This window comes from Panulirus ornatus, chromosome 16 (genome assembly GCF_036320965.1).
Source record: "Panulirus ornatus isolate Po-2019 chromosome 16, ASM3632096v1, whole genome shotgun sequence".
NCBI classification, from domain to species: Eukaryota; Metazoa; Arthropoda; class Malacostraca; order Decapoda; family Palinuridae; genus Panulirus; species Panulirus ornatus.
The window spans coordinates 6,721,005-6,748,319 of NC_092239.1; the positions used below are offsets into that span (position 1 = coordinate 6,721,005).

General features: G+C 45.7%; 1 protein-coding gene across 3 annotated transcripts in view; it reads right to left on the reverse strand.

Annotated features, from left to right (window-relative positions):
* Nucleotides 1-27,315, reverse strand: part of LOC139754096 (carbonic anhydrase-related protein 10-like) — a 300,369-nt gene that overhangs the window by 12,574 nt on the left and 260,480 nt on the right. For all 3 annotated transcript variants that reach the window (XM_071671174.1, XM_071671173.1, XM_071671172.1), the window contains one exon: nucleotides 18,345-18,476. In XM_071671174.1, the coding sequence (XP_071527275.1) occupies nucleotides 18,345-18,476 (132 nt within the window). The remainder of the gene's footprint in view (nucleotides 1-18,344; nucleotides 18,477-27,315) is intronic.

Below are 27,315 nucleotides of genomic sequence, written 5' to 3' on the forward strand. Positions count from 1 at the left end.
TAGGGAAAAAAAAAAGTTGAAGGTTATACTCAGTTGATGCGACGAACAGGAGACATTTTACAACACACAACAGAAGACAGTCTACAACACACAACAGGAGACATTTTACAACACACAACAGAAGACAGTCTACAACACACAACAGGAGACAGACTACAACACACAACAGGAGACAGCCTACAACACACAACAGAAGACAGACTACAACACACAACAGGAGACAGACTACAACACACAACAAGAGACAGCCTACAACACACAACAGAAGACAGACTACAACACACAACAGGAGACAGCTTACAACACACAACAGGAGACAGACTACAACACACAACAGGAGACAGTCTACAACACACAACAGAAGACAGCCTACAACACACAACAGAAGACAGACTACAACACACAACAGGAGACAGTCTACAACACACAACAGAAGACAGACTACAACACACAACAGAAGACAGTCTACAACACACAACAGAAGACAGCCTACAACACACAACAGGAGACAGTCTACAACACACAACAGAAGACAGTCTACAACACACAACAGAAGACAGACTACAACACACAACAGGAGACAGTCTACAACACACAACAGGAGACAGTCTACAACACACAACAGAAGACAGACTACAACACACAACAGGAGACAGTCTACAACACACAACAGGAGACAGTCTACAACACACAACAGAAGACAGTCTACAACACACAACAGAAGACAGCCTACAACACACAACAGGAGACAGTCTACAACACACAACAGAAGACAGCCTACAACACACAACAGGAGACAGTCTACAACACACAACAGGAGACAGTCTACAACACACAACAGGAGACAGTCTACAACACACAACAGAAGACAGTCTACAACACACAACAGAAGACAGTCTACAACACACAACAGAAGACAGTCTACAACACACAACAGAAGACAGACTACAACACACAACAGAAGACAGCCTACAACACACAACAGGAGACAGTCTACAACACACAACAGGAGACAGTCTACAACACACAACAGGAGACAGCCTACAACACACAACAGGAGACACACTACAACACACAACAGGAGACAGACTACAACACACAACAGGAGACACACTACAACACACAACAGGAGACAGACTACAACACACAACAGGAGACAGCCTACAACACACAACAGGAGACAGTCTACAACACACAACAGGAGACAGCCTACAACACACAACAGAAGACAGACTACAACACACAACAGGAGACAGTCTACAACACACAACAGGAGACACACTACAACACACAACAGGAGACAGTCTACAACACACAACAGGAGACAGCCTACAACACACAACAGGAGACACACTACAACACACAACAGGAGACAGACTACAACACACAACAGGAGACACACTACAACACACAACAGGAGACAGACTACAACACACAACAGGAGACAGCCTACAACACACAACAGGAGACAGTCTACAACACACAACAGGAGACAGCCTACAACACACAACAGAAGACAGACTACAACACACAACAGGAGACAGCCTACAACACACAACAGGAGACAGCCTACAACACACAACAGAAGACAGACTACAACACACGACAGGAGACACACTACAACACACGACAGGAGACACACTACAACACACGACTGAACCCTTAAAAAAAAAAAAGGTAGCAGAAAATGCTATAAGCAGCAGACTCCCGTAAAGCTTGACAATAAGCACCGCTGAACTCCCCCCAAAGTTTAAGAAGTTTAATTAGAAGAAAAAGTTTCAGTCGGGAGAGAGAGAGAGAGAGAGAGAGAGAGAGAGAGAGAGAGAGAGAGAGAGAGAGAGAGAGAGAGAGAGAGACCAGGGACTCTCTTCTCTCCAACATTTAGGCCTCCCCCCAAAACACATGTGACCCTTAATGCACCGAAGGCAATGGAGAGGACAAATCCCGACCAACGACTGACCCAGTTCCTCTCCCTCCTTCAGGATGAGACTATCGTGTGTTGAGTCTCCCTCCTTCAGGAAGACAAACTATCGTGCATTGCGTCTCCCTCCTTCAGTATGAAAGACTGTCGTGTGTTGCGTCTCCCTCCTTCAGTATGAAAGACTGTCGTGTGTTGCGTCTCCCTCCTTCGGTACGACAGACTATCGTGTGTTAAGAAGGGCGTTCGCGTACAGTTGGTCTCCGCCTCAAGACCCAGGCCTATATATATATATATATATATATATATATATATATATATATATATATACTCCTGGCTCACCCTGATGCTGGCTGACTGCTGTGAGGCACAGCCTTGCCTGGGTGTGCCCTGCCACTGATAACACCACCAGCATCCAATCCTTCCTATAATGGATTACCTCAAGTCCTGCGAAATCCCGATAGGCAAAACGTTCATCCACAGACCTCAAGCATCTGTTCGCTAAATAACCGTTCGCTGGCACCCACAAGTCGCGTTTTACTTCATTATATGTATACCAATTTTTACTCTCGTCTCCTCATATACTGGTACATTTGCCGTGCTGGCTTTATAAGCCTTGCAAGTCTGGCTATTTACTGAGGTATCGTTCAAGGCTTCTATCTCTCTCCAACCCCTAAGACACAAGCCTTCCTTCCTCTGTCCCTCCCTCCTCCTCCTCCCTTACTTTCAAGGCTGCTATCTCCCTACGACCCATTCCCAAGCCTCAAGCCTCCCTGCCTCCTCCTCCTCCTCCCTTACTTCCAGAGGAAAGCTAATCTGAACTTTGTCCTATAACTGTCCTACGTTTGCTGACGGTAATTAAACAATTGCCGTTTAACTTCCAAAAGGAAGGAAGGGGGTTGTACTCCCCTTAACCCCCAGGCTACAGTGACGGTACTGCCCCAGGGAAAGTACCGACCTCGTAAGTCGAAAGAGACTTTCGAATGGCAAAGTATTTTTTTTTTTCAATTTTGATTTTTTTGTTTTTTTGAAGACACAAAATGCGATGATGCGTTACCGACCCAGGCACGAACATCTGTTTACACTGACGCTACTCCTCCCATGAGAGCCTCCTTGTTTACAATTTACAGCCCTTTCCTCTCCTCTCGTTTCCAATTTACATTCATCTTCTCCTCCCACTTCCCTTTTCCCATCCGACTTCGACCTTTTCATCGGGTCTCTCTCTCTCTCTCTCTCTCTCTCTCTCTCTCTCTCTCTCTCTCTCTCTCTCTCTCTCTCTCTCTCATGCTCCCCCAGTGCCTTATTTTTTGCTTTCCACCTGAAAGTCCGCTCAGCCAGGGGCACCTCTCGCTACCTTGAGCCTCGGATGGCTGACCCCCCAACACCCGGTCTAACAACTCATCTTGCCTTCCTGAGGAGGACGTGTTGCCATGCTGTCAAAACATACATATGAATACCAAGTCTTCATCTACGAAGTTCCTTAATTCAACAAGCAGGATGCCACAGGATGCCATACCAGAAAAAAAGGGGACTTTCTAGTCCACACGTCCTCGCCTCATGATGTGGACAGACCCTCCTCCCTTATACATCACAGGGGAATAACAAAATGTCAAAAAAGAGGAGTTTCAAAACCCTTGCCAAACACTGAGATCCCTTTCCTCATAAAGCCTAGGCCAAGGACGGCCATCCAAACTTCAAGAAAAATTACGTTTCCGTGGAAGAGATCGACGAGGCTCATCTGTGTACCAAACTCTGACGAAGACAAACACCACAAACTCCCCTCTACTCCTCCTCTTCCTATCTTGTGGGGGGAACACGAATCAAAATATTGAAGCAACGAGCAACGCGAGGGCGAAAGCCTTTGGGTGGGGGAAAAAAGGTAAAAAAAATATATAACAAAAACCCAGCTCCTCTTCCGCATAAGAGTGTGTGGTATAACACTTCGAGGACGTCGGTACGACTCGGGCGCGCGATGGCGTGGCATTAAACTTGACCCTCCAGGGGTCAAGTTTCGTGCCCGAGTGTCATTCCGTCGTGCTCGAGGGTCGTAACGGTCGATCTCAGTGAGGAAGGTGGTGGTGGTGGTGGTGGTTTAAAAGAGCCACCAGCTGGGTGGGTCAGGATCATCAAACACAGCCAATACTTCAAGACTTACAAGTGGGACAGTGAGAGCTATGAGTGGCACCAGACAGCCACACAGCTCTATAGGAGACTAATGTCTGGTGGTTGGTATAGCCCCCGTGGCACACACTGGGTAGCTGGGAAGCTGGCATAGCCGCCGTGGCACAGACTGGGCAGCTGGCATAGCCCCTGTGGCACAGACTGGGTAGTTAGACAGCTGGCATAGCCGCCTTGGCACAGACTGGGTGCTAGCTGGACAGCTGGCATTGCCCCAAGTGGCACTGACTGAGTAGCTGGACGGCGGGCACAGAGCATCAGTTACAGGTGAGAGAGAGAGAGAGAGAGAGAGAGAGAGAGAGAGAGAGAGAGAGAGAGAGAGAGAGAGAGAGAGAGAGAGAGAGGAAAATAAAATCTCACTCCAGTCGCTCGGAAGGGCACGTCGGGCGAGGGATCCGCTGCTGCAGGCAGGCCAGGCAACCAAAGAAGACAATTAAAGGCACCTCCATCTCTCCCCCACTCCCTCCACCTTTGCCATCAGAGAGGCGAAGATAATTACACGACGAAGAACCAGCAGGTGAGGCGGACGCATTGTGGGGGGAGGGGGTCTTCTTCCCCTCCTCCCCCAGCAGGAGCAAGAAGGCAGGCTGGCTGGCAGGCTGGCGGGGGAGGGAGGGAGGAAGAAGTTAACACTGGTGAGAAGGCGGGATTTCAAGAGGCCCGGGACGCCACCGAAGGAGAGTATTTCAAGGAAGTGGAGATGAGGAGTGTGTGTGGTGGTGTGGCGAGTGTGTGTGGTGGTGTGGCGAGTGTGTGGGGGGTGTGTTAAAAACACTTACAACGAGGGAGAGGTCAGATCGAGAGATATTCCGGTGGGAGAGCGAAACGGTGAGAGCTGGGAGAGGTGGGTGAGAGCTGGGAGAGGTAGGTGAGAGCTGGGAGATGTGGGTGAGAGCTGGGAGAGGTGGGTGAGGGCTGGGAGAGGTGGGTGAGAGCTGGGAGAGGTGGGTGAGGGCTGGGAGAGGTAGGTGAGAGCTGGGAGAGGTGGGCGAGAGCTGGGAGAGGTGGGCGAGATCTGGTAGAGAGTGAGAGATGGGGGAGAAAGTGTTCTTCTGAGGCCAACAGGAATAATATGGTAGCAGACTCGTCATGGTGAGGCTGCACGCAAACACACAGCTTTCAGATCTCATTTTCCACATCTCTCTTCGTACCATGTGAAGCACTAGATGAGGGTACGTACACAAACTGCCTCATTATACTCATGGAGTAATGATTTTACCGACAGAATTGAATCGTGAGGTCAATGAGAACATGTATTCTTAAATGAACGTGGATTATATGAGAAGGTAGTGAGGAAGGGCTCAAGCCTGGAGGTGTGTGTATGAGTTTGCTAATCAAGCAGCTTCCTCATTAATACCTCATGGAGACGCACGAACTTTTAGGACGCGCTCAAAAATACTCTATCATTAAAACAGACAAATGATTAAGCAAAACAAAAGTCGTAAATTCTTCCCAGTTGGTGAAGTGCCTCGCTTCTAACTAGAGCTGCCCGTAACACACAGACACACAGACACACGTAAACCTTAATGGTTTTTAGTTCATCACCGGAGATCCGTCTCCAAGAAACCGGTAGGGAGATATCAAACCTAAAACCTAAAATACTTTTTTCCACCTTTAGATAAAGGCGCTAAATATAGGCGCTAGATAAAGGCGATAGATACAGGCGCTAGATAAAGGCGCGAGATATAAGCGCTTGATACAGGCGCTAGATATCGGCGCTAGATAAAAGCGCTAGATACAGGCGCGTCGATTATAACCATCTCACCAAAAAAAAAAGTTGAGCCTCAGCTTTCCTGTCGGTATTACGTGTCATGATGATTTTCTCTGCTTTTTGGCTTGACTGGACTAAGTCTCCGCTCGGTGATTAAGGACCAGCGAGCGACATGTGTAGTCGGGGTGGCATTAACACGACGTCAGGGAGGTGGAGGAGGTGGGTGTGTGTGTGTTGAGCGGCAGGTATTAGCATGGTATTAACATGACCAGTGGGAGGTGGTGGAGCGGCCAGCCCCACTTACTGGCTGGCATGTCATTAACACACACACACACACACGAGCCAACGCCAGCCACACTGGAGGCTGACACTTGTTGTTACCAAAGCATTTTCATAACCACAGAGATAGATTATATATACATACATATATACATTATATATATGTATATATAAATTACCATACACCACGGCAACAGTCCACCCCCAACACTAGAACGAAATACAGTCAAAAATGTAATGAAAAACACTTAAAAAAAAAAAAAAAATAGGGCATTGTCTTAGCCCTACTCCCGCCACAAGACACCCCCCAATGACCACCATACGACGACGCTTATTCATGTGTGATGTGGTCTTCCCATACACACACGTGGGCTTCACTTCCTTCTGCAGGAACCGCCAACCTCCAACAAACACCCGCCTCCTCCTCCTCCTCCTCACCGCTCGCTGAGCGGGCCGCCCACCGCCGCCTACGCTTCATCTGTAATTCCTTCTCTCCATAATACACCGCCTCCAGCAGACACCACACCTCACACGCACACACACACACACACACACACACACACACACACACCACTACAAGGACACCCATGTCATGGAAGGCGTCACATCAACGTCTCTGTAATTTGTGTAGGAGTTAAGCTTCGTTTCCCCCTCAAAAAAATAATAAAGAGAAAAGAAATTAATTCTTTTCCCAATGCGCCCCTCACCCCACCCCAAAAAAAACCCTCTTGGCCTTTCCAAAATTCGCGGAGCATTTCTCCCAGTTGCAGACTCATCTTTATACCAGCGTATTTAAGGCTTCTTCTGGAGGAGAAAAATGAGTGAACATATTTCGGCTGAACGTTTACAGGCAGTTGAGTACAAACGTTGCGAGGTCATGGCAGCTGGCGAGCCTTGCTCTCCTTAAGGCAGCTTGGAACTGTGTCGGTAGCGAGGTGGACCACCTCCTCCTCCTCCTCCTAAGGAAGGAAAGGGTTGGGAGGGAGGAGGAGATCGTCGTTCTCACCCTTCTATCCCTACGTCCGAAAGGCCATTCTTGCCTGCCTGCTGGTTTCGCTGGTCTTGCCGTCTGGTCCATACCTCTTGCTCGATAAATTCACTCCCAATGGCTCCATAAATGTAATTGCTGGAAGCCGCTTGCAAGTACTTGATGACGTTTGGACCAACACCTCCAGGTCAGTGGTGTGAGTGTGCGTGCGCGTGCGCGTCGCCAGGGCTTCGCCGAGCCGTACCGTCGTGCTCAAGGGCCGCACCGTCGTGTTCAAGAGCCGTACCGTCGTGTTCAACGGTAGTACCGTCGTGCTCAAGGGCCGTACCGACGTGGTCAAGGGCCATACCGAAGTGTTCAACGGTCGTACCGTCGTGTTCAAGGGCCTTACCGTCTTGTTCAAGGGCCATACCGTCGTGCTCAAGGGTCGTACCGTCGTGTTCAAGGGTCGTACCGTCGTGCTCAAGGATCGCACCATCATGCTCGGAGGGTCAAAGGAAACTCTACCTGACTTAGGGAGGGGAAAGTGCAACATCAGTTTCCTCCACAGTCAAATGGAAAAAAGAAATTAGAGTTCATGATTATCGAATTCCCTCGTGTAAGTAAATCACCACTGGATAAAACGGCACTGCCAGCGTCGAGTTGTGTGTGTGTGAGAGAGAGAGAGAGAGAGAGAGAGAGAGAGAGAGAGAGAGAGAGAGAGAGAGAGAGAGAGAGAGAGAGAGAGGAGCGCCAATTCGGCTCCGTCGTATAACTGAAGAAGAGAAAAAATACCTAACTTACTGCAGTTTATCAACAGACTTGCTCGATCCTTTCAAGAGCTGGTGATCAACGACTCACGTAGTGTGAATCAGGTCCGAGGCTAAAGAACAACTGGTATAATTCCACGGCTGACGAATATCGAAACCCCCATCCACCCCCTAAAAAATTCTGAAAGCACGTATGGAAGCGCGAGAGCAAATGTTTATGTACGCTTGACCTCAGTTCTTGAGGACCGACGAGGAAAGACGAGTTCTCACTCGCTTCCTGCGAAGAAGGAGAAGAAAGGGAAAAGAAGAGTCTCATTCGCGAAGAAGAAGAAGAAAGGGAAAAGAAGAGTCTCATTCGCGAAGAAGAAAGGGAAAAGAAGAGTCTCATTCGCGAAGAAGAAAGGGAAAAGAAGAGTCTCATTCGCGAAGAAGAAGAAGTAGAAGAAAGGGAAAAGAAGAGTCTCATTCGCGAAGAAGACGAAGAAGAAGAAGAAGAAGAAGAAGAAGAAGAAGAACCGACTGGAAACTAAAAGTTCGTGATGAATATACATTAAGGCTGCTACTATATGTATCACCGGACTGTCCAAAGCTGCTGCATCTTTCGAGTTTGGATGGGATGGAGACGGCGGCCAGAGTCTGACCAAAAGCCAACGAGTTTTGACTAGAAAGAGATTGATTGGAAAGTAAAGTCTTAGACATAATTAGCTAAGGAGGGGACCATTTTCATGGCTTCCTATAGTCTAGTATGGACAGGGGGAACAGAAGCTGAATACCAGAGGCAAAAAGGATGAGATGGAAGAAGCGAAGAGGAGGGATAAGAAGAGGGAGTGGAAGAAATGGAAAAGAGGGGGGGGGGGGGGGGATGGGAAGAAGAAAGAGGAGGAGGAGGAGGAAATAAAGCGGTAGGGAATAAAGGTGATGGACGAAGGAACAAAGGATCAAATGTGAGATGAAGCGAAGTCTTCGAGAGACGATTTCGTCAAGTAAGATCCTGATTAATGTTGAAAGATCAGAGTTCGCGAGACACCAGAATCCGGGCTAGTGTGGAATACACAGGGCAAAAAAATCTTAGCTAGAGTGAAGTGCACGAGGAATTTCCAGGTTACTGAGGATCACACAATTTTCCAGGCAAGGTTTAGGCTAGTGTGAAATTGTGAAAGAGACAGGACTAAGGGTCTTTGTGTCATTGTTCTAATCCACAGAGCGCGGGTCCGTCCCGCCCGAGTGGCCCTCATCACGCGAGTCTTCTAGTCAACAACAGCTGGTGGCTGGCCACGGAGCCTTACGTGCACGACGAGGGCTACGCTTCCAAACTAGTCCAATCCATCAATTTCAAACCGTAATTGCACTAGTTCTCTGGACGGGGTGGCGTCTCCTCCGTCTTCCAGTACCAATTACCTTGAGATTTCATATGCAAATCGTGATACAACGTGGCCATCTCCGTGGTGTTCCTGACGCCTCTCATTAGCTCACGAAATTTCAAATCACGTCCGGCCAGAGCTCGCCTCCTCCTCCCCTTAACACTGTGAGCTGTGCCAGTTTCCCGCCATTTTCGAAGCTGATCCACTACTTCCCCGCACTTTCACAACACATTCCATCAGCACTCACGATCTGAATATGAACTTAATTTATGAGCGTTTTTTTTTGAGCTGATTCCACTAATTACGGGTAATGAGGGAGCTAATCTTACAAGCTCCTAATTCTTAGAATCGTATTCCAACTGGTTCAGACATTATCAACAATAAATTGTCGAAGTTAATCACATCACTAAAACCTTTTTTTTTTTTTCTCACAATCAAAAGAACCTTTTCACTGTCACGACTTTTCTCACCCTTAGAAGAACGTTTTCACCCTCAGAAGAACGTTTTCACTCTCAAGAACGTTTTCACCTTCAGAAGAATGTTTTCACTCTCAAGAACGTTTTCTCTCTCTAGAACGTTTTTTTTTTCCACCCTCCGACGAACGTTCTACCCTCAAAAGAACGTTTTTTTCTTTTTTTAACCATCTAAAGAGCCTTTTTTAATCAGAAAAACGTTTTCTCTACCAAAAAACTTTTTTTTTTTTTGCACCAACGGAAGAACCTGTTCCGCTTACCAGAACTAGACTCCTCCTGGGGAAGTTTTTCCCGACGTCTCACCATCTAACTCCGGTAGTATCCCTGGCCGCCCCTCGCCAGACGCAACTTTCCGTCGAGTCTCGCTTCTCTTTTTTTTTTCCCCCCTCTCCTTGCTCCTGACGTCCACATTCCGCCAGTTACCGCCAGGCCGGCCGCTAATTCTGGCGGCCCCCGAGCCAAACTTAGTCACTAATTCTGCCAATGTTAACATTTTACACACTAACCCTGCTTGTGTGCCCGCCAGAGGGAGGGAGGAGGTGGGGAAGCTCGCCTCGCCGTACCGCGCGCGCGCCACCTCACCACACACACACACACACACCTCCCCTCCCTCGCTCCTTCACTGAGCCTGGGACTTCCCAAGTTCAGATAACAATTACGATGCATGACCACAAGATATGCACACTTTTCCCACAACTTCACAGAAAACATGTTCGAGCATTCTAGCCAACTTTAAGGGTTGAATATATATATATATATATATATATATATATATATATATATATATATATATATATATATATATATATATATCTTTTTCTTTTCTTTCATACTATTCGCCATTTCCCGCGATAGCGAGGTAGCGTTAAGAACAGAGGACTGGGCCTTTGAGGGAATATCCTCATCTGGCCCCCTTCTCTGTTCCTTCTTTTGGAAAAATAAAAAAAAACGAGAGGGGAGGATTTCCAGCCCCCCGCTCCCTTCCCTTTTAGTCGCCTTCTACGACACGCAGGGAATACGTGGGAAGTATTCTTTCTCCCCTATCCCCAGGGATATATATATATATATATATATATATATATATATATATATATACATATATATATATATATATATATATATATATATATATATATATATATATATAACGTGTTCTCTCGAATGAGTCTTTCGTAGTAATGCCTTTCCTTCGATATCCCTTTACGAATCTTTACACCCTTGTCCCCCCCCCCCCCCCATCCTCCGCGCGGGAGAATGTAATGTTATTCTAAAATTTACACGAACGTATGAAAGAGGGTAACATTACAGCCCCAGCTGGGAATGCACAACAACAGCGAGTATAAAAAAAAATTCGTGTAAAGAAATATATCGTGAGAGGGGAGAGGAGAAATACAAGGAGGGAAAGACTCATGCAAGAGAACGAGGAATATGCCTCAAATGGCTCTAAGTTCGCCACGAATGTTGAAGCATTTTAACGCAAAGTTGTGTGTGTGGTGGGGGTTGGGGGGGGGGGGGGGATGTTAGTTACGTCGGTTCGCCAGTAACTACGTCCATTCCAAACTTTAATTGCCGCTAAGTCACTCGGGTAATTATTTAGGATGTTAGGAGAACTTGCCAAGTGCTCACTCGACCCATGGATCTTCAGAGGCACAAGATCTCCGAAATGAAACTTGAGTCATGAGTGACTCAAGTTCATGCTATAGAACGCGCCCGTCCCAAACTCTGCCAGCTGATGGCTGGCTGCGATGAAACAAGTTACTCAGATCAAACTTGATGAGGATAAACTCACTCTGAGCCCGGTCTTCAGGTCAAGTTCGAGGACGACTGTGTGTCCCGTAAGGTCAAATGGACGTTCCGATATTCAGTGTGTGTGTGTGTGTGTGTGTGTGTGTGTGTGTTTTCTCCCTTGCCTTGCCTTCCGAAGCATTCCAGATCTGTGTCGAAGCGTGTGGGGGATGATTCGTCTTTACTGATCCTCAACGAAGTTGATTTCGAAGACGGGACTGTCTCGGAACAGTGTTTCGACACCAGTAAGTAGCCTTTACACGCATCGGCTCGAATACCATTTCACTGGTGAATTCCTTTTATTACGTAATTTCTGGCTGAACTTAGCAGAGTTCTTAGATGATGCCAGGCATTGTACATGTGGATTATGTGGTCTGAAAATTGTAACTTTGGGTCATTACGTGTGGAAAAGCTAAATCACAATGAATTTTGATTACACAGGGAAAATACGACTACAGTTATCGCTCCTTAACTTAAAACTTTTAAGGAGGGAGTATATAAGTCCTTGTTAAGTTCACAGGCACTGCATGACCTTAAGTTATCTCAAACTTGCTGTCCTTACCAATGTTGCAACTGGGTTAAATGTGACGACAATTATCACCTCACTCATTCTTATTTCAGTCCGGATTGGGCGAAGTCTATATCTTTACGCGCTAAATTGTATCGTACAATCAAAAAGGTTTGCGACTTCCCGTTGTGATTTGGTCAGGCTTTCAAAAAAGAAAATGTAACATTAGGTAACTAAATTTGTAACTGGGATTTGCTATACATTATTGATATTGAATATTTCTTTAGACTAATTCTGCTCGGGGAATTCAAATTCAAGATTTCACATCACACACACTTGCATAGGGAGAGATGAAAATAAGGCTACACACACACACACACACACACACACACATGTATATTACCATTAGCATCGTAGCAGCCACACAAGGAGCCTAAGGGAAACGTGCACACCAGTTTCGAGTCTTATCGTCCGCTGGAAAAGGCGGGCCATAACTAGCTCTAGTGAGGTCAACAGTGTCGTTAAACACAGGGGGACAAAAGTGGTATTGTGGGGCGTGGGGAGAGGCCAATTCACCTTAGCCACAGGGTCGTAACTGCTGCCCAAGCACCAGATCACCAGAATACTAAGAGAGTACTTATGGGGTGTGGAGGACCTATGACGAGAGAGAGATATATATGTATGTTTTTCTCTTTTTTTAGACCCTTAAAGGCAGGGCTGTAGCGCGTTGGGCTGACCGCACAAGACAGTAGTATCTGGTGTTTCCAGGAGGTCACCACTTATCGTCGCAAGAAAGAGAGAGAGAGAGGGAGAGAGAGAGAGAGAGAGAGAGAGAGAGAGAGAGAGAGAGAGAGAGAGAGAGAGAGAGAGAGAGCTGGGATGCGGAGGCCAGCAGAACCAGTCCACAAAACGATGGAAAAAAACCGATGATCAGTCTTGATCTATAAAGGTTGATCTCGTGGGTGATATTAAAAGAAAAACCCCCACTACGTTAATACGACAGGACCCACGGATTTACACCCACCGGTATAAACTGGATATTAAATATCACGCTATGGGAAAGCCAGTCTCTCTCTCTCTCTCTCTCTCTCTCTCTCTCTCTCTCTCTCTCTCTCTCTCTCTCTCTCTCTCTTCCCTAACATGCTGGTAGCCAGCGTCACTCGGGCGTCCCTACTCGTCTGGTACACACCATACACCCTACCCAGGACCTTCCAGAGCCCTTCCACGGCACACCACCACAACCAGCAGCAGGAGAAACATCAGCAAACAGCAGCGTCCTCTACTTCTGGCCATGGTTAGCATGGACTGCCGTCAGCCTTCTAAGGCCATTTAGTACAAGGGAAGAATGGAGGTTACATACAGGAATCCCTGGTTAAGATAACTCTTAAATGTAACCTTTATGATAGAGTGAAGTGTGTGTGTGTGTGTGTGTGTGTGTGTGTAAAAGATCCGATAATTTCGAATAGAAAACTGACGATTTTTTTGTCAAGTACATTATGCTAAAACTCTTAATACAATCGCTCATGTAATGAAATATATATATATATATATATATATATATATATATATATATATATATATATATATATATTTTTTTTTTTTTTTTTCAAACTATTCGCCATTTCCCGCGTTAGCGAGGTAGCGTTAAGAACTGAGGACTGGGCCATTGAGGGAATATCCTCACCTGGCCCCCTTCTCTGTTCCTTCTTTTGGAAAATTAAAAAAAAATTGAGAGGGGAGGATTTCCAGCCCCACGCTCCCTCCCCTTTTAGTCGCCTTCTACGACACGCAGGGAATACGTGGGAAGTATTCTTTCTCCCCTATCCCCAGGGAATATATATATATATATATATATATATATATATATATATATATATATATATATATATATATATATATATAGTCAGAACAGAAGATAATGTGAGTACCTGACTTGAACGAGAGTGAGGGAATTTATATAAAAGAAATGTTACAGTCAAGTTGAATGAAATAAAAACATTAATTGCTAATAGGCAACTCTAGCAGCTGATGGGCATGCCAGATAGCCTCAGATTATCTTTTTTTTTTTTTTTTTATATATATAGATTCTATTTTGAGCCGATAAACCCAACCAGGGGAAACAAATTAAGACCTTCAGCTTTGCATGAACCGACCAATTAGGGGGTCCATCAGCCAAGGCAGGGAAAATGAGACCAGCCAATCAGGCCATACTAAGCTCAGCCTGTTATTAAATGCCCCCCCCCCCACACACACACGGATTAACCCCAGCCTAACCCAGGACACAGCCATCACAGAATCCTGGTCGTGGCAGCCGGTCCGCAGTCAACCTAGCTGTTTATCCTACCCTATGGGCTGGTCGATAAAATGGGTACCTGGCTTAGGCCAATATATATATATATATATATATATATATATATATATATATATATATATATATATATATATATATATATATCCCTGGGGATAGGGGGAAAGAATACTTCCCACGTATTCCCTGCGTGTCGTAAAAGGCGACTAAAAGGGAAGGGAGCAGGGGGCTGGAAATCCTCCCCTCTCGTTTTTTTTTTCTTTTTAATTTTCCAAAAGAAGGAAGAGAGAAGGGGGCCCGGTGAGGATATTCCCTCAAAGGCCCAGTCCTCTGTTCTTAACGCTACCTTGCTAATGCGGGAAATGGTGAATAGTATGAAATATATATATATATATATATATATATATATATGACTTGCCCACCGTTGCCACACCTGCGCTGTGTGAGAGACAGATGACGAATCACAACAAAGTTATAAATGTGTTTCAGGCGCTTGACGCCCAATTAAAAACGTCAGATGGTCAACCAGACGACCCTTTTTGACCCTCGTGAACGAAACTTGTCCATGACGTGAGCTGAAGGTAAATCCTGCCAGAGAACATCAGCATCGCTTTCTCTTACATGGCGTTCTTTTAATCACCCAGGAGGACAACAAGATGGCTGGCTGACCCATACCTCCCTCTCACCAGTTATAAACAATTCCATTAAGTATATTCTTCAAGCTCGGAGCTTATAGGATACTGAGATCTACCACCGTTTCACTTCTGTTAACAGAGGCTCTTCCCGAACGTCTGGCAATGGGGGAAGCAAGCTCAAGTCTTGGCTAAAGTAAACGCGCACACGCACCGGTCTCACACCGCAACTCTCAGTAGCGTGTCAAACGCTGGCTTCGTTTACACTCCACGAGAAATTACTTACAAGCTTCCATTTACAAATCTTTCCCCTACAGGCTTTCCCTTACAACCTTTCCCCCCTTATAAGTCATTCCTTTCTATGCTTGCCCTCCCGAGTCGAGAAACAATAGCAAGTTCCGGCAATCTTTTCTGGGTTTTGTTTTTGCGTCCACAAGCGGGCGGGCGGGCGGGTTGCTCGTGAGCTGCCTCTCCTCCCTCCCTCCCTCCCTCCGTGCCTTCTTATCTGCCACACACACACGCTCATCCCCGGCCTAATGGACCGTTCATAATGCCAGTACTTCTTCCGCTGCACAGACAACAAATAAATAAATTTCACGGCGTATGATGCACCTATTTTTTTTTCTCTACCAGTTTTTGAGATCTTTAAAAAAATATATAAAAATAAAAGAGAGGGTCAATTATGCTCTGAAATCAACTAACTCCATATTAAAACATGATAACGACAGCAAATGACATCATCTGTAAGCCACAGTCCAAACTCAAATCACCAAGCGGAGTTTCGAAGCTGTGGTTCTGGGCGACCGAGACTTTACAGTGTCGAATGACAAGACAGAAAAACACACAGACACACCGAACCAACTTGCAGCTCTTTTATCTCACTAAACGTCAGGTCTTCCAAGAAGTGATGGACGAGGACACAGACAAACTGAAAACATCTTTCACGATACTAAACTCCGATAGTTTTTTTTTCTTTCTTTTTCTTTCGTGATATTTCTCCAAAAACAACTCCCAAGGTCAATTGATATCGGGGAGTGAACGGATCTCTTATTTCCACAACAGAGTGACGAGTCACGACCAATAATAATAATAATAATAATAATAATAATAATAATAATAAAGAAGCCGTTCTCTGAGCAGGATTCCGTCTTAGTATACACAGGGCCCCGGGTCAGTGTGAATGATAACGCTTTGTGTTTTTGGGAAGAAAAAAAAGTCATCTTTCTTTCATGCTGAGGGCTTTAGTCATAAACAAAAGTCTCCATAAAAAAAATGCTTCTGTGGTGTAGTGGTTAGCGTTGCTCACTATGAATCACCTGCCGACTTGAAAAGGTATAAAAGAAATGGCAGTGTTTGTGTGAGGTGGCAGCACGACGCGCCAAGCGCGGGAGCTAGGCTACAACTAGAGCCCTCACGACCAAGTCACTCTGTCACAGTCCACCTCCTCTCTCTCTCTCTCTCTCTCTCTCTCTCTCTCTCTCCCGCAGACTCCCTACAGCCCCTAAAGTCGCTCACTGGAGAATCAAGATGCCCCATAGACCTCCCCTCTAAAGCTAGTTCCCCCTCCATCTAGCGCTGCCACCAGACAGAAATAAGACAGCTACGATAATTCAATACGGAAACCAAATCTAAATAACTCCTGAGACTTTGGGAAGTGCTAAATGCAAGTCTGCTTCTTTGTTTAGCGTATTCTTATTAGTTTAATACTACAACTAATATTAATAACTAGTAGTTAGTCATAATACACTAAACATATACAAAAAACAGCCAAGCAAAGACACATAGAGACAGACACACAGACACTAATGCTTTTTATTATCAAATCTATATCCCTACTTTGCATATACGTAAACATATACCTAGCGGGTATATCGTCGGGAGTACATGGGCTTGTAATACGTGCCTCAGGAGAGCAGCTAACAGTGTGGCGGGGAGAAAGCAGCGGTGGAGGAGGGCTGGGGAGTTTATTAGGCACCGGCAGTCAGGTGCAATGGTGTATGAAATAAGGGATAAAAGAACGGTGGTTGGTTCCACGCGGGAGGCGCTTTGGTGCCGTGGGGGCTTCGAGGTAACTGCTTCCACTCAAGTCACACACAAGTGTTTGGGCTGAGGCTTTCCCACAGAAGCTGTGTTTACAGAAAATGGTCAGGCCATCGGGGGCGTTGAAATATGGTGATGAAATGCACGAAAAGTTTACGAAGGTCATAGCTCAAAAACAGTGGTTAGAAAACGAGTATTTTTTCCCCACAATTACAATACGCACCAAAATGCTCGGTCCAGAAGGCAAAGAGTTCAGCAGACAACTGAGTAATAGCTAAATAACATCAAAAGGAAGTACGAGAATAATAATACACTGATAAACAACAGAAGAAAACGGCTCTATTTACACACTAAAGTGCAGCTAGTTGGTGATATAAACAGTAGACGAAAGGAGTGGGTTTCAAAGTGACATTTTTTGCACAAACTGTTTAAGTTGGCTCGGCAGCCGTTAGCCTACTGGTCAAGCAATGATGTTGACAGTAGTTGAGATGAAGCTGTTCTCGTACCGGCCTCTCTCTCTAGTGGTTTTGACTCGGTACACAATTACAGATACACCCTTGATGTTTAATGTTCAAAGAAAGGCATGAAAAAAAAATATATAAATAAATATATTCCATTTCAGTCCATAGCCACCTAAGAGAGGTTGAAACAACAAAAAAAAAAATGTGAGGTTTCTTACGAGACAAGGTCTCAATATGGTTCGTGTGGATTTCGAATCTATTTGGGTCGAATCCTTTTAAGCTGACGTCCCAAATCCTTCATCATCGCTGGGAGGAAAAAGTTCCTTATCCTCAAAGTCTAATTTGTTGGTGAGGCGATAAAAAATGCTAATTGGGTGTATACATTCCTAGTCATTCCCAGGCCTGCGTGATCTGGTGGTGGGCAGGTTTGTTGTTTCGTTCTGTTTAAAAAGTTACTTGTATCGGTTAATTTACATAAACACACAGACACACACACACACACACACACACACCTTCGGCTACGTTGTGTGTGTGTGTGTGTGTGTGTGTGTGTGTGTGTGTGTGTGTGTACACATGAAAGCAAAACCATAATACATACATGAAATGTTAAAAAAATGGGAAACATGGATGGAAAAACACACAAATAGTAATCACACACACACACACACACACACACACACACACACACACACACATTTGCCAATAAGCATCCCAAAAATGCATACGAGGAAATATACAATAATTACACAAAATATACATGAGGAGGACTAAGCAAGATTTTCATATGCATTTACATATATATATATATATATATATATATATATATATATATATATATATATATATATATAAGAGAGAGTGAGAGAGAGAGAGAGAGAGAGAGAGAGAGAGAGAGAGAGAGAGAGAGAGAGAGAGAGAGAGAGAGAGAGAGAGAGAGAGTAGCGTGGACTCACCTGTTTGTTGGTGAAGTGGATATTGGTGCGTATGGTGCGGTGGTGGGCCGTCTGGACGGGTCTGAAGTTGTTCGCCAGCGGTGCGTTGGCCAGGGTGGAGTTGCCCTGACGCAGTGCCCGTAGCTGGCGCATCTGACGCAGACATAAACACGTCATATCAGTACACAGACAGACAGACAGACAGAAACATACACACACAGACATATAAACAGAGATGTAAGTATAATGCTGAAAAATAAACGTCATCATTTTTAAGAATTACTGTAGGGTGGGGAAATTTCCCTTTTCAGCACAAGAATTTCTTGACCTTAACAGATGAGGGTGAAAGAGAGGCATATATCTTGACACAAGGGGTATTACTGTTACGATATATATATATATATATATATATATATATATATATATATATATATATATATATATATATATATTTTTTTTTTTTTTTTTTTTTTTCTTTCATACTATTCGCCATTTCCCGCGTTAGCGGGGTAGCGTTAAGAACAGAAGACTGGGCCTTTGAAGGAATATCCTCACCTGGCCCATTTCTCTGTTCCTTCTTTTGGAAAATAAAAAAAAAGAGAGGGGAGGATTTCCAGCACCCCGCTCCCTTCCCTTTTAGTCGCCTTCTACGACACGCAGGGAATACGTGGGAAGTATTCTTTCTCCCCTATCCCCTATATATATATATATATATATATATATATATATATATATATATATATATATATATATATATTGGGCATAATGTTGTCAGGCTATTTATCTCCTCGATCGATACATGACTCACCCGGAAATATATTTCTGGTTAATTTCATTGTGAAGCCAGCTCGTGCGTTACCCACGTATTACGTAATCACTCTTCAGTCTCAGAAAATCATCGAAAATAAGCGATCAATATCACACCCACAGAATTTCCCAGCCTCTGTCAATGTCTGTTGAGCTGGTATAAAAGGGAAATATAATTTCTGTCATCGCCAGCGATTGCTGACTGAGAACTTGGTACTGGAAGGAAAAGAAAATCTCACAGGCGTAGTCTATCAGGGTAGTCTATTCTGTCTGGCTGGAACGCTAAAGATCATACTCGAACTCCACCCTACAGACTGGAGGGAATGCTGGAGGTGTGTCTGGGCTTCTCTTAAGGCAAGATGGAACTTGCTGCAGATGCTGAGACGCAAGAGGAAATCCAGACTCTTTTGTCTTCCAGGATTCAACACAGACACACCAAAGTTACTTTCCAGGACCTGTAGAGTGAATCATGACGCCACATACCCTCCCTCTTCGAGCTACTGTGGAGACTCTAGGATACACGACTAATAGCCAGTGGACCTTCCTTCCTGGTAAGCTGTCTCAACATTTTCGATAATGTCAAGTGAACTTTCCCCTCTACAGCCTCTCTACTTCTGTACAGAGCCTTGGCGAGGGAAGAGAGCCTTGTGGTGAGCGCTACGTGCTAGTGGTGAGGGAACAGAACCTTGTGATGAGCGGTACGTGCTAGTGGTGAGAGAACAGAGCCTTGTGGTGAGCGGTACGTGCTAGTGAAGAGGGAATAAAGCCTTGTGGTGAGCGCTACGTGCTAGTGGTGGTTGAATCATCAACGTACGTAGGTACCAGTAGTTGAAAACGCCTGTCTTTCACTCGTCTTCACCAACTCTCTGATATTCTTGGTCCTCTCCATACAACCGTGTGACCTTTGGGTATGATGTCTGGCCTTTGACCTGACCATCAAGAGGTCGATATTAAATGCATTACGGGTGTCTTCATTTCTGGCTTTCTTCTTCTTCTCCCTCTGTCTTCTTTCTCTTTCCTGTCTTTTCTCTGTCTTCTCTAGCTACTTTCACAGTATTCAGGTGTGTGTGTGTGTGTGTGTGTGTGTGTGTGTGTGTGTGTGTGTGTGTGTGTGTGCCCTCTCGTAAGCTCATGAGCGTCTTCATACCCACACTGACACCGGTATAAACATCTGCCCGAGTGTATATACATATACACACACAAGCGTGTACACCTGAAGAAGACGGGCGGAGGTCGTCAGCTCACGCAGTCTGGCCTTCCATCAGCCTTAGTTAATTGCCAGGTGATCAGCCTGGCTGTTGGAGCATGGAGACCATCCCTCCTCTCTCTCTCTCTCTCTCTCTCTCTCTCTCTCTCTCTCCCTAGCCAAGTCGACCGGGTTGCGTTTGAAATACAATCGTCTGAAGTCTCCTCCCTGAAAAGACATCTACTTAAAAGAAAACCTAAGCAGAGTCCCAGTGTATTTGGTAATCCTATGCCAGCTCCGGTGAAGTCTTTCCAAATGATGAAGAAATGTAAAGTGAGAAATGTATCAACATATGAGAAACACAGAGTAACCAGCACACTTCCTTGAGCCTTAAAAGACATCTTTTTTTCCCCCCCCACACAACTGTTGTATAGAGTTATAATAGCCACTTCCTTGAGCCTTAAAAGACATCTTTTTTTTCCCCCACACAACTGTTGTACGGAGTTATAATAGCCACTTCCTAGAGCCTTAAAAGACATCTTTTTTTCCCCCCACACAACTGTTGTATAGAGTTATAACAGCCACTTCCTTAAGCCTTAAAAGACATCTTTTTTTCCCCACACACAACTGTTGTGTAGAGTTATAACAGCCACGAGTCTAGATATGTGGATCTCTACTAGGAATATAAAAATCTATCAACCGTCTATTTCCCAGTCTATACACTTGCTTCGCTGATCTTATCAAAGGCCTGCCTTGCCCAAGTCCTCTCTCTGAGAGAGAGAGAGAGAGAGAGAGAGAGAGAGAGAGAGAGAGAGAGAGAGAGAGAAAGAGAGAGAGAGAGAGAGAGAGAGAGAGAGAGAGAGAGAGAGAGAGAGAGAGAGAGAGAGAGAGAGAGAGAGAGAGGTTCCTCCCTGCATGGAAGTCTCCGGACGCCTGCCTGGCTCTCTCTCTCTCTCTCTCTCTCCCTCCTCCCTTTGTGCAGCGGGGGGGCTATTAAATCTCCCTGAATGGTGCCGGTGTCCGGGCTCTTCCTTTTAAAGGAGCGCGGGAACTTGCTGGAGACCGGCTATTTGCACTCCTTTAGAGAAAAAAAAAGGAAAAAAAGAAATAGAGAGATCCAGCCGCCAGGCCTCGTTTTCAGTTTCCTTTTCGATGCCCTGATGTGGGTGACGGTGACGTCAACGCGTTTACGGCGACCCACACATGACGTCAACGATTTACGCGTTTACGGCGACGTACGCGTGACGTCAACGCGTTTACGGCGACGCACACGTGACGTCAACGATTTATGCGTTTACGGCGATGTATACGTGACGTCAACGCATTTATGGCGACGTACACGTGACGTCAACGATTTACGCGTTTACGGCGACGTACACGTGACGTCAACGATTTACGCATTTACGGCGATGTATACGTGACGTCAACGATTTACGCGTTTACGGCGATGTATACGTGACGTCAACGATTTACGCATTTACGGCGACGTATACGTGACGTCAACGATTTACGCATTTACGGCGACGTACACGTGACGTCAACGATTTACGCGTTTACGGCGATGTATACGTGACGTCAACTATTTACGCGTTTACGGCGATGTACACGTGACGTCAACGATTTACGCGTTTACGGTGATGTTCACGGAAAAAAACTCCCTTACAACAGCTCGTTTTAATGGTGGTAATTGCATTATGATGCTTCTTCTTCTTCTTCTCCATAATTGCTTTCTTGTCGTCCTAATTACAGGTCCCGTCTTGGCATGATGGTAGCTCAAAATTACTCTTGATTTAGAATTTGCAATGCTAATCTCTCTCTCTCTCTCTCTCTCTCTACATATATATATATATATATATATATATATATATATATATATATATATATATATATATATATATATATATATATATATCTTTTTTTTCTTTTTTCGAAGACATTCCCACATCATTCTTCCTTCCTTACCCTTGAGCATCTTTCCCAGTGAGAGGTCGTGTCAACCCAGGTTCCATTCCTCAAACACATTACCTGGACCTTCCCATCTTGTCAAACATATGACTAACTCTTCCTTCTTCTCACCTTGGTTACATGCAAACACGCATTCAGACACCCTCAGCCTCTGAGGAGGATGGCCATCCCTCGCCTGACTCCTCCGCCTCCTCCTTCTTTCACGGCTTTTAGAAAATGAGCCACAAGAAGGGGGGAGGGGGGGTTCCAGCCACACACACACACATACACACACACACAACACCAGCCCCTCTTTCTAAAGTTTTCTACGATAAGTAGGGAAGAGGTGGTAAACATTCTCTCTCTCTCTCTCTCTCTCTCTCTCTCTCTCTCTCTCTCTCTCTCTCTCTCTCTCTCTCTTCCTCCAAAAGAGGCTTAACAAACGGACATCCGAATCTTAAAACAAAACACTATAACAGTCTGTCCAACGAAGAGCCGCCACCCTTCTACTGAAAGTGGGAAATCGGAGTCATGTGGCTTGACCCCCCGCCTCCCTCCCTTTTTTTTTCCCCTTCAGCTAATGGCCAGAGACCTGAAGCCTGAAGCACCCGCCGGATTCTCCTATAATGTCCGGGGGGCAGCAGTGCCACTGTTAAGCCTCAGGACAGCCAGCTCCCAAAGTCCGGCCAGCCAGCAGGTCAATACGGAGAATTCCAGAGTGTGCTTTTCTTTCCTTTCTTCCTATCTTATTCCAAGGCTGTGTCCGTGGACAGCTGTGCCTTCAAGAAGGCCTGCTTGTATGAGGGTAAAAATAAAACTGTCAGCCTCTTGGTTTTTTACTTTGTGCATGAAATGATGGATCTGGAAGCATCGAATCAACCCAAGGGTTGCATGAAGCCTGCTGGGCGCGCGGCATGACCCAGCAAGATGAGGAGGGGAAGTAAACAGCCACGTGTCCATGGCGGGAAAAAGAAGATTTTTGTGAGGGAATGAGAAGCGATGCTGTGTCGAGGGTGAGGGAGGGATGCTGTGTCGAGGGTGAGGGAGGGATGCTGTGTCGAGGGTGAGGGAGGGATGCTGTGTCGAGGGTGAGGGAGGGATGCTGTGTCGAGGGTGAGGGAGGGATGAGCCCTGCAAGCTGAGAGAAAATGAGGAGGTTCGATTCGATGAACTGATTTTTTTTTTTTTTTTTGACCGATCTCTGTTGAGAAGTTATGAGAAAGAGAAGTTCCCTAGATAAGTGAACGGTGCAGCATTACACTATGGTCAACTCTCAACAGCTTGAGTAGCTGTTATGGGTAGAAACCGTGACCTGAACATCAGTTATCTATAGTGCTAGCCATCATGCAACACTAGGCTGTTGCTTCCTGACACACAGGAGCAGCAGGATACCTATATTGGTGAAACGAGGGCTGACACAACCTCACCAGCACCCAGGGACCAAGGGCTGATACACACACATACACACAGCCTCACCACAGCCACGCAGTGAGGGATAAAACATAGCCTCACCAGCACCTACACACCGAGGGCTGCCACGCACAGCCTCACCACAGCTACGCAGTGAGGGCTGCCACACACAGCCTCACCACAGCTACGCAGTGAGGGCTGACACACACAGCCTCACCACAGCTACGCAGTGAGGGCTGCCACACAGCCTCACGAGCACCCACGCGCTGAGGGCTACCACCACAGCCTCACTAGCACCCACGCAGTCACTACTCAAACACAAACTCAGTAACTTCAAACTTCCAGAGTAAAACCAGGAGGCTTCTGACTTTTATACACTGAAAGTTCAAGGTTCTCCAATGTTCTTCTATGGAACTCAAAATAGCCTTGGGTATTCGAAGGACGACTGTCCACACTCACCCTGATGTTTGAAGATCACCTCTACTAACTCGGGTTATAAGGTGACCTTTAACAGAGTTAACTCAGGTGATGTCAAGTGTTGTGACTGTCCCGGCACACTTGGGAATCTAATCTCAACTGGACTTGTAGATTATTTGAGTGACCCTTTTGAGTTACGTAAATGGCGTCCATTATAACCATGAAAGGATGCTCACTCCACTTCGTCGATCCAACGTCACAAAAAGACGAACCAACACAGAACAGAATAGTCTGGTCATCTTCAACCCTCTCGAGCAGGACATTATGATGTGTAGCATCGCTGGCCACTACACCGTCCTCGAGTCTTGCATAACGGAATCACACACTCATCCAGGCTAAGCCTCTGTCACAGCTGTGCTAATTACATTACCCTGTGAGCGGTCGCTGGGAGGGCTTGGATCTCGGGCCGTCCAAAACACAGGGAGTTAAGACACCTGTGGCCGCCACAACAGGGGGGTCACGCAACCTCACCAGCGTACTACGTTGAGGTCAGAGGCTGGAGAGCAGGCCAACCTGCGTTAGACGTGGTGGCGATATCAGTCCATCTCCTCACTGCCTCAAATACCCGGGAACACAGAAGACCATACAGTCAACCAGTTCCTGGTGAAGACACACACACACAGTTGCTCTGGCTGCCCCTGAATGTCTTGTGCCATGATATATCACGACTCAAGAAAGCCTTATTGGCTCCTCCGCCTGGAGGAGCAACACACCACAAAACTCTATAGGCTTATCCACTGCTATCATTTCTGCAGCACCAGCACCGTGGGGGGACTGTGTCTCTCATCACACCTGCAGCACCGGTGCCACTAGAAGCGATCTTGCCCGAGCCATACTCGTCGACCCCGTTCAACAAAGGGCTGCTGTGTTGTTGGTCTCCTCTGTTCACTCCTATAGTCGACCATGATCAAACTGAGTAATCGCTGGAGACACACACACACTTAACCACGAAGGTAATGACCGTGGTTGTGTATGATGTCTTGACCCTACTCTGACCCTTAAAGGTCAGGTTAAAGGGAGAGAGAAACCATTCCCAAGGGTCGTCCCTTTGTTTCCAGGTGGGCGTGTGTGTGTGTTTCGTACTCAAAGGCGGGTGATTCTTTTCCTATAACCACCACACAGTTCGTCTCGGATACTAATTATGAACAACCTATAGCTAGAAAGGGGGTTCAGACTACAGCATGGGAGAGTAACAACGAAAAAAACAAAAAAATATCCCAAACAGAGAGCAAAAGCACAGTAACGCAAAAACACAGCAATGGAAAATCTATCCAAAAAAAAGGCAAAAATCGATCTTTTTTTCCCCCACAAATGTTCCTTAACCAATCCACTTCCCTCTCTCACGACATCAATAATACCTCGACATGCCACGGAACGTCAACATTTCCTGAAGCACTACTCTTCAACATCCAGTGACCCCTCCACCAGAACCAGCTCTGCATTAGCCTAATTGATAATTAAATTCAGCTTAGCTGATAGCGACAGGAACAACGCAAGGGAGAGATTTTTCCCTTCGTTGTCCAGCAACCATGCGAGCTGTCATGCATGTCATACGAAGCTTAAACAAAGGGAATATTACATCAACCGTCACTTGAAATTACGAACTTTGTACATAACAAATGACATGCACACAAGTCTCCCCACCCCCTATAATTGTACCGTCTGCAGTCAAATGTTAAGTTTTGGAATAACGTGGAATTGAATGTTTTTAAAGTTGTAAGAAGTTGATTGACTGTGTATTTTTTTTTCCTGCGGGGAACGACGTGACACACACACACACACGAGTCCACGGCGAAATGAAACAAGTTCCCAAGTGCATTTTCGTGTAATAATCACATCATCAGGAGAGATACGAGAAAGACTCATAGGAATATGCTTGATCACGCACTTAATTGTGATCCTTTCCAATATATATATATATATATATATATATATATATATATATATATATATATATATATATATATATATATATAAATTCTACATTAGTAGTGGAGGGTGAGTCGGGCTGGTACACAAGGCCAATTACCTGCACCCAACATTTACACTAAACAAAGCCTCGCCACAACTCCTAACTGTCCATTAAAGTTAAGGGTCATTTAATGGCTTAATGGCCCCTCTCCTGCCAATGTACCATATTACACGGGGAGAGAGAGAGAGAGAGAGAGAGAGAGAGAGAGAGAGAGAGAGAGAGAGAGAGAGAGAGAGAGAGAGAGAGAGAGAGAGAGAGAGACGTGGCCCGATTCATGCAACAACTGCATGGAATATAATGGAGAGTCAGCTCTGTCTACGGGAGCATGAGAGGAGGAAGATGGGTTATGGGTGAGGGTGATGGTGATGGTGAGGGTGAGGGTGCTGGTGATGGTGAGGGTGCTGGTGATGGTGAGGGGTGGTGGCGATGGTGAAGGCTTGCATGGTCTCTAGAAGTTGGGATGGAGCGAGTGTGGCTATGGTGTGAGTGTAGTAGTAAGGATATAGTGACAACGTCACTATATCCTTACATTTTCAAAAGACACCAGCGCGGGTTAGCCACGTCTCCTGATGGGGGAGGAGGAGGCGACACCAGCTTGGGTGAAGCTAATGTCCTTCTGATCGTCAAGCCGTTGCAACTGTGGTATTGCACAGGTAGCCAGCAATCCATACGGTGCTTCAAGGTCTGCAAGCTCTCTCTCTCTCTCTCTCTCTCTCTCTCTCTCTCTCTCTCTCTCTCTCTCTCTCTCGAGGAAGCCAAATGACTAATTTAACAGACACCATTTTCATGCTGTTAAGCTCTGAACAAATCATTAGCTCTGACCTATATAGAACAATTCCACTATGTCCAGACCAATCAATCAATTACCAAGTCAGTCTCATTCGTAAAGTGTGGCCCAGCCTGGACACTCCACCACAGATCGTAATGACAACCAATATGTATGGATTCTAAATACCATACTGTATACACAACTCTGGCTATACCCTAATCCATATTCTATATAGTCTGAAGTCTGCCTCGTCTGCATAAACAAACTCCATCTGAACAGTAGACCACCGTGTCTACTGCTCAGTCCTCAAACACTTCATGCACACTTACACGAGTCCACGATCTCCATCGGGATCAACCACCATTAAACCCCCTGGTGATACAGGCCGGCATTACTCAGTGAGGAGGAAGAGCAGCACTCCTACCTC